The 8,729-nt window shown below is 48.7% G+C and overlaps 1 protein-coding gene across 1 annotated transcript; it reads left to right on the top strand.

The window, feature by feature from the left end:
* Nucleotides 1–316: 316 nt before the first annotated feature.
* On the top strand, nt 317–3,225 carry LOC105039594 (uncharacterized). The gene is made up of 3 exons (XM_010915793.2): nt 317–694; nt 2,472–3,035; nt 3,125–3,225. The coding sequence occupies exons 1-2, from the start codon at nt 361–363 to the stop codon at nt 2,999–3,001; spliced, it is 864 nt and encodes a 287-aa protein (XP_010914095.1). The 5' UTR covers nt 317–360; the 3' UTR covers nt 3,002–3,035; nt 3,125–3,225.
* Nucleotides 3,226–8,729: the final 5,504 nt, after the last annotated feature.

Below are 8,729 nucleotides of genomic sequence, written 5' to 3'. Positions count from 1 at the left end.
CAAAACACGATTTTGTGATGTGGCAGCCGACTCACTGCCTCTTTCGTATTTTGGGAAGTAAGATGAGAAGGCTTAAATTTGAAAATAAGTATTAAAAAAATAATATTAAAAAAAAAAATCCTCCAAACTCAAACGAGAGAAGGAAGAGAGCACAACATAAGTTAAGTAGAATCGTATCATCCATATTCCATAATATAAATAAAATAGGAAAAAGGGGAAATTGGATGCAGCATCACAGCCGTCTATGCTTTCCTAGGCCCGGAGAGCGACGGCTGGAGAGGGGTGAGATAAGCGGGGGCCTAACCTGCCTAGTATCAGAAAGGCTGTTGGCTCCCGGCTAAGAAGAAGGGGAGGAAGGAGATGGCGGCGCCGCCGCAGAAGCTCCGGTGGGGGGAGCTGGAGGAGGAGGATGACGGGGGGGACTTGGATTTTCTGCTTCCGCCGCCGGTAGTGTTGGGGCCGGACGAGAACGGGGTGAAGAAGACGATCCAGTATCGGTTCGACGAGGAGGGGAACAAGGTAAAGGTCACCACCACCACCCGCGTCCGCAAGCTCGCCCGCGCCCGCCTCAGCAAGCGTGCCCTCGAGCGCCGCTCTTGGGCCAAATTCGGCGACGCCGTCCACGAGGACGTCGGCAGCCGCCTCACCATGGTATCCACCGAGGAGATCGTGCTCGAAAGGCCCCGCGCCCCAGGTCAACCCTCCTTCCGTTTGACCTCTTTATTTTTATATAAGGATCTGTGTTGATTAGAAAGATTAGATGCTATGGTTTTGCTTAGACTAGAAATTAAAGATCGCTTCTTTTTGGTGGGTGATATTAAAAATTTGACCTTTTTTGGAGTTAATTTATTTGAAGCACGCTTTTGTGCCCCGTAGCAATTTGGGATTTTGCGACCGGAAATTTCTTTAATCTTGTTATCCTTAGTGTTTTTGGGGCTGCTTCTTCTTTAATGCTATATTAGGTTTGATTTACATAAAGTTTTAAAGTAGCAGGATGACAAGGTTTTTGTATGCTCTTGTTTTGCTTTAAACTTCCTTTCTTTGGTTGTTTAATAGTTACGCATAAAGATTTTTGCTCTTGGTTGCCAATTATTTGAAGAACACCTTGTACTTTAATTCTTTAAAGCAAGTTGGAATTTTTTTTGTTCTATAATATTTTGGTTTTCATTTTTCTTATGATCCATACTCTTTCCTTGGAAGTCTCCTTTACCATGATTACGACATGATGGACTGATGGACTCTAGCATGGCTACCTTGTTTGATCTAGTATATCAGTTAGGTTTATGATTTCTATCAAAAGTTGACAAGCATATTGCTAAACATATATTGTTAATTTGATTAATGAACTAGTAAAGATGCGGCAGTCTGTCACACCCTTCTTGCTTAAATTAACATCTTGTTGCTGGCAAGATCTTAGAAATGTAATTTACTTGCTAACTTCAAATGAAGGATTGCCATTAACTTTGAGATGAGTTATTATTTTAAGTCTGATAGTTATAGGAAAAGTCTATCTTGTTGACATAAGGAAGATGACAAGGCAACCCATCATTCTTTTGTATAATGCAAAGAAGTCGTTTGGAAATGCTAAGTTTCACTAGTGATATTCAATATTATTTAGGTAGCTGTGTCTTGTCAGTCCAAGTTATCATTCAATCTTGAGATGCTGTTTATGTGATAGAGATTAGTTTTTGTATGCCTTTTGGTTCATGATAGCAGCAATATTAATTGAAATATTCAACATCTTGAGGTTTGCCTAACATCAACCATTTGAGTACTTTTGAGATGTTGATAAGTTAATAAATCTACATACATGAGCACATTGTTCTATTGTTACAGAAAGGCTTTGCTAGTTTGTTACAGAGCAGGGATAGTATATCGAGATTGTAAACAGTTAAGGACGTAATTGAATGGAGAGACTATTTTTAGTATAAACTGCTTTTGCTACCTTGGTCCATTCGATAAAAGATGGAAAGATGTAATGTTCAGTCAGATCAATCCAAGGTGGATAAAGGAATGAAGCACCTGTGGTATGTTATTTTAAATCACACCAGTGATAATTTTATAGATAAGTAATGTGACTGGCTATATAAACTAGATGTCGGAAGGGAGGAGTCTCTGCAAATCTATAGTATGCATGGCAATCTTTGGGCAGCAAAGAGTCCCCGCACAACTTAAGCTGAGAGAGTAGAGCTGAGAATGTTGAGGTTGATGTCTCAGAATCAGGTGCATGGAATCAGAAACAACTCCATGCCACATTTCCTTGTTTGAGCAGATTGTTTTATAAACTGCTTGAGAAAATTCCCTTTTTGAACGTAATATCTGCTAAGACCAAATTTGATTGATTAATTTTGTTTTGTATCTTCTCCCCACTTTACTTTTTTTTTGCTCCTAAAAGAAACTGAAGAATGATTCTTTTTGTTTCCATCTTATTTATATGAGATAATTGGGGATAGAATATAACTTAAGTGCAGGTAGCAAAGCAGAAGAAACAAACATAGCTGGGGACGTGCTGGCTGCAGCTGGAAAGGCAGGTGCTGTTCTCATGGTATGCAGGACTTGTGGTAAGAAGGGTGATCACTGGACATCAAAGTGCCCATACAAGGATCTTGCGCCCCAGACCGACGGCTTCATTGACAAGTCCCTGGGGCCAGAGAATGCTGCTTCAGCATCTGGGACTAGCAAGGGGACATATGTGCCCCCTGGCATGAGAGGTGGCGATAGAAGTGGGGTGGAGATGAAACGCCGTGATGAGAACTCAGTCCGAGTTACCAACCTTTCAGAGGATACCCGCGAACCTGACCTTCTGGAGCTCTTTCGTGCCTTCGGTCCAGTTAGTCGTGTATATGTTGCTGTTGATCAGAAAACTGGAGTCAGTCGGGGCTTCGGTTTTGTCAATTTCATTCACAGGGAAGATGCTGAAAGAGCTATCAACAAACTCAATGGATATGGTTATGATAATCTTATTCTCAGAGTCGAGTGGGCTACTCCAAGGCCGAATTGAAGTTCCCTTCAGGGTTGATGACAGTTCATCCGAGGTCAATTTGCCTTTTTTTTTTTTTCCTCCCCTTTTTGTTTATGAGGCAAGTAATTCAGCTCTTGATACATTCGTTTGCTTCTACTTCAGGTTTCTATTTCGCTATGTGGATGTTTATGGCACATATCTGTGTGATACCGCCTGTGTTTCCTAACTGTTATTGAGCCCTGATTTTGCTGCTGCTGGTTCAATCCTTTTGCCTATGCGTTGCTGAACCCACGTCAGCTTTTATATAGTTGAAATGGCACTCGGATCAGGTCTATTTTGCTCCCCTGCCCTGTGCAATCAGTCTTCCAAGCAACTCCTAAATATTTGGCTTCTGGTCTCTCCAGACACTTCAGGAGAACTTCTATCATGGGACACAATTTGAATTATCATGGTCCAACATTTAAAGGATATAATGCAACTTAAATAAATAAAATTTGGATCATGAATATCATGACTAATTCTAAATGAAGCGAAAGTCATCAAAAGCACTCCTTCTTAAGCATGACTAAAGACGCGCTCATAAAATGAAACAGAAGTCATCCAAAGCACCCGCAAAGTGCGGCTGAGCACATTTCATCCACAAGCCTCAAATAGCAGAGAAACTGATAAGATAAGATGCAGCTAAACACATCTAAATCACAATGGCAAATACCACCTGCTTCCATATTATTATTTGAATCCCAATCCCGTCATTGGTGTAAAGGGCAGGGCCGCAAGTGCATATCATTAAAAATTGTTGGATGGAAACTTATCCTTCTGAAACAACATCACCGTAGATAGCTCATCCTCTTCATTTTAGGACTTTCGATCAGCACAGACATTCTTATAGAGCGGCGGAGTGTGCACTCACTGCCCCAACATTCCCAACTGGAAAGCTCTCTTAAAGAAGGTTCCATCTGCAAAAGCATCATTCACCCGAAAAATATCCCCGTATCCTTCCATCCTCATCAGTACAACCAACTAAAAAATCTCTTGGATAAGATTGCATTGCTTACGTTCTTCTTCCCAATGCTATGAACGGGCTCCCTTCGCCTAGAACGCTGGAACTCATATATCCGCAGTTCCACTAGTGGCAGAAGTTAGCATCAACTTTGTAAGGTGGTGGATCAGGCATGTCCTTCATTTTGCTCTATTACCATATCGAGGGGATGTGTTTGTTGGGTGTGGCGTTGGGGCTTGCATGGCTATAGTGGGATTCTACTAGGAATAGAATGAGTTTGGGTGGGGAAGTTTCTTGGCACCATTAAAGGTGGGATTTCAGGAAGATCGTCACAGTTTGTCTGGCTTCAGGTGTTGCCGTAATGAAACATGCTGTTCTCATTTGAGAAGTTGATACTATATCTAGTTCCAGGATAAGACAGGATAAATTGGATTTATATTGGCGTATTACATTGCTAGCGCGGTGAATCTCCACACAATGCATGCCCAGGATTGGGTTATGTACCTCATGCCCGCCGCCCTCTAGAACGGCACCGCTGCGCTCCAACCACCGACTCGGTCGACACCATCGCCGCCTCCTTATCTTTCCTTCCTGGTTTTACGCCCTTCTCTCGGACCCAGATTGCTTCAGGTAGACTATTGTTTGAAAATGACGCACGATCACGTTATAACGGTCCCCACCAAAACCGTTATGGGTCACACTACAATACTTATCAAAAAAATAATTTTTAATTCTATAATATTAAACAATCACTGAAATATAATGATTATTGTTGGGTATAAAATACCCGCACTCCTACTGGAGCCGGGCTCCTCCTCCAACAGCAGTACGGCTCCGCCCGGACTCCTACGGGAGCAGGGCTCCTCCTTCAACAACAGTACGGCTCCGCCCGGACTCCTACGGGAGCCGGGCTCCTCCTTCAACAACAGTACGGTTCCGCCCGGACTCCTACGGGAGCCGGGCTTCAGACGAATTTGACATCAGCACGGCTCCGTCCGGACTCCTACGGGAGCCGGGCTCCTCCTCCAACAGCAGTACGGCTCCGTCCGGACTCCTACGGGAGCCGGACTCCTCCTTCAACAGCAGTACGGCTCCGCCCGGACTCCTACGGGAGCCGGGCTCCAGACGAATTCGACATCAACACGGCTCCGCCCGGACTCCTACGGGAGCCGGGCTCCTCCTCCAACAGCAGTACGGCTCCGTCCGGACTCCTACGGGAGCCGGGCTCCTCCTTCAACATCAGCACGGCTCCGCCCGGACTCCTACGGGAGCCGGGCTCCTCCTTCAACAGTAGTACGGCTTCGCCCGGACTCCTACGGGAGCCGGGCTCCTCCTTCAACAGCAGTACGGCTCCGCTCGGACTCCTACGGGAGTCGGGCTTCAGACGAATTCGACATCAGCACGGCTCCGCCCGGACTCCTACGGGAGCCGGGCTCCTCCATCGGCAGCAGGACGACTCCGTCCGGATTCCTACGGGAGCCAGGCCCCGCCTGCAACTTCAGTTCTGAGAGGGTTTCACCCGGACTCCTACGGGAGCCAAGCTCCGACCTCAGTCTCCGACCTCAGCATCAGCCGCTGGAGCCGAACCCCACCCACGACCTCAACCAAGGGGGGATTCCTCCCGGACTCCTGCAAAGGCCGAACTCCGACCGCTGCCGAGCCTTGATCGACAGATCCGCGTCCCTTGGCAGATAACAATAACTGCCAAGATCCTATTCCACTTCTTGTAGTGGATTCCGCGCGGCTCCACCTCCCCCTGCGACAGGTGCTGCACGATCCCACTACCCTCTGACAGGCTGTATCGACAGCTATGATGCTGCTCCGCTTCCTACGGCAGGTGCTGCACGATCCCACTACTCTCTGACATGCTGTGTCGACAGCTATGATGCTGCTCCGCTCCCTGCGGCAGGTGCTGCACGATCCCACTACTCGCTGACAACTAGCGGCAACGGACGCCGCTCCACTACCTGCAGCGGGCTATGATGATGGCCACGTGTCTGCTCCATTATCTTTCGCAATCAATTTCCCTGACCATGGGCGGCCCACTACCAGGCGGTTACAAACGTCGCCATCAGTCCGTTGCCTCCCCCGCCTATAAAAGGGGGACTCAGATACGTTATTCTTTAAGCTCTTTTGCCTTATCCTAAAACTCTGCTAAACTCTCCGTTCGAGCACTCCATTCTTGTTGAGGCAGAGAACTGACTTGAGCGTCGGAGGGTCTTGCCGGAGCAACCCCACCTCCGGTTTAGACTTCCCTTGCAGGTCCCGGCGGCGACCGCGGCTTCCTCAACTCCAGCTTCTCCGGCGCAGGCGGATTTTTGCACCAACAGGATTGGCGCTAGAGGAAGGGCGTGTGTCTTCGCAGCACCCTTGTTCTTGAAGGAGCGCTCAACGGATCCACTTCCGGCCATCTTTTCCGGCATCCCATCCTCTTTTCCCCATCCGATGCCCTCTCGCGAGGTTTCTGCACAACTACCTCCAGCTATGGTTGCTGATAAAGGATGGCCGGATGACCAGTCTTCGCCAGATTCCGTCAACGTCATCTCGGGGGAATCCCGGCAGGAGGCAATTATCACATCAGCTGCACCCCTCAAGCGGCAAAAAGTTGAAGAACCCATAGCCTTCACTGAAGAAGATGCCCAGGGAGTCCAATTCCCTCATAACGACGCGGTCGTAGTTTCTTTGAATATAGCAGATTATGATGTCCGTCGCATTCTCGTCGACAACGGAAGTTCGGCCGACATCTTATTCTACAGTGCCTTTTCGAGAATGGCCGCTCTTGGCGGTCATCTAAGGCCGATGTGCTCCCCCTTGATAGGGTTTACTGGTGACTCCGTTCCGACGGAAGGAACGATAGCTCTAACTGTGACCGCGGGTCAGCATCCAAAGCAGTCCAGAGCCCTGGTGAATTTTCTGGTGGTAAAGGCGCCATCTGCCTACAACGCAATTCTTGGCCGACCCGGCCTCAATGCCCTCAAAGCCGTTGTTTCAACCTACCATTTGAAATTGAAGTTCCCACTGACAAGGGGATTGGAGAAGTTCGGGGAGACCAAGCGCTGGCCAGGCACTGCTACAATATTACCCTGCAAAGAAGCGATCAAGCGGACCTCTGTCCCGTCGACGGGTTGGATGCGCGCGACGACCTCACTGAAGAGAGGGGCGGCCCGATCGAGGACCTAATACCAATTCCTTTGAATGATGGGAATGCGGAGCATGTGGTGTTAATTGGCTCCAACCTGGAAAAGGAGGTGCGGACGCATCTCGTGGATTTCCTCCGAAGGAATGCAGACGTTTTCGCATGGGTCCCGGCGGATATGCCGGGGATTGACACAGAAGTCATGGAACATCATCTGGCGGTCGACCCTAAACACCGGCCAACAAAAGAAAAAATCCGGAGTCACGCCCCGGAGAGGCAGAAGGCAATAGCCGAGGAAGTGGATAAACTTCTCAAGGCCGGATTCATCAAGGAGGTCAACTATCCGGAATGGATCTCCAATGTTGTCTTGGTTAAGAAAGCAAACGGCAAGTGGAGGATGTGTATCGATTTCAAAAAGCTGAACAAGGCTTGTCCAAAGGACAGCTACCCCCTTTCCAGGATCGACCAACTGGTGGATGCTACCTCGGGCCACGAGCTTCTCACTTTTATGGACGCATTCTCCGGCTATAACCAGATTAGGATGGCATCGGAAGACGAAGAAAAGACTGCTTTTATCACTAATCGCGGCCTTTACTGCTACAGGGTTATGCCGTTCGGCCTCAAGAACGCGGGGGCAACCTATCAACGACTGGTGAACAAAATCTTCAAGGAGCAGATCGGCCGAAATATGGAAGTTTATGTGGACGATATGCTCGTGAAAAGCAGGTCTTCCGGGAATCATGTCACCGACCTCGAAGAAACCTTTGGCGCTCTTCGAAAGTATAGAATGAAGCTGAACCCAACCAAATGCGCCTTCGGGGTAACCTCGGGGAAGTTCCTGGGCTTCATGGTATCAGGGCGCGGGATCGAGGCCAATCCGGAGAAAATCCGCGCCATCCAAAATATGATTGCCCCAAGATCGATCAAAGAGGTTCAGTGCCTCACGGGAAGAGTTGCGGCTCTTAATCGCTTTGTCGCAAGGTCGGTCGAGCGATGTCTGCCCTTCTTTCACCCGGACTCCTACGGGAGCCGGGTTCCGCCGCCAAAGAGACTTCGCCCGGACTCCTACGGGAGCCGGGTTCCGCCGCCAAAGAGACTTCGCCCGGACTCCTACGGGAGCCGGGTTCCTACACCAAGGAGACTTCGCCCGGACTCCTACGGGAGCCGGGTTCCGCCGTCAAAGGGACTTCACCCGGACTCCTACGGGAGCCGGGTTCCGCCGCCAAAGGGACTTCACCCGGACTCCTACGGGAGTCGGGTTCCGCCGCAAAAAATACTTCACCCGGACTCCCACGGGAGCCGGGCTCTACCGTTAACATCAGCTACAGGACAGCTCCACCCGGACTTCTACGGAAGCCGGGCTTTGTTTGTGACTTTGATTACAGAAAAACTCTGCCCCGACTTTTACGAGAATCGAGCTACTCCAACCTCTGGAGGGCTTCTCCGTTCGGACTATCAAGGGGGCCGAACTTAGCCTCGACTTCAGCGGAGAAAAATCCAGGCAAACCTGACAAGCGGGTATCTCCGAACGACATGAACTGAAAAGGTCGCTGACGACCCTGGAACGACGTAACACAGACAAAGAGAAGGAAAGGAAAATGAAGAAGTTCGGCAGACAACTATTTAACACA

This window comes from Elaeis guineensis, chromosome 1, assembly GCF_000442705.2.
Source record: "Elaeis guineensis isolate ETL-2024a chromosome 1, EG11, whole genome shotgun sequence".
NCBI lineage: Eukaryota > Viridiplantae > Streptophyta > Magnoliopsida > Arecales > Arecaceae > Elaeis > Elaeis guineensis.
The sequence above is the reverse complement of the archived record's forward strand: the minus strand, read 5'-3'. Positions and strand labels throughout refer to the sequence as shown.

Excerpts from the sequence above, each read along its gene's own strand:
- LOC105039594 (XM_010915793.2), top strand. The coding sequence starts at position 361 with ATGGCGGCGCCGCCGCAGAAGCTCCGGTGGGGGGAGCTGGAGGAGGAG. Across the intron at positions 695-2,471 it reads CGAAAGGCCCCGCGCCCCAG|GTAGCAAAGCAGAAGAAACA; the intron begins GTCAACCCTCCT and ends ACTTAAGTGCAG.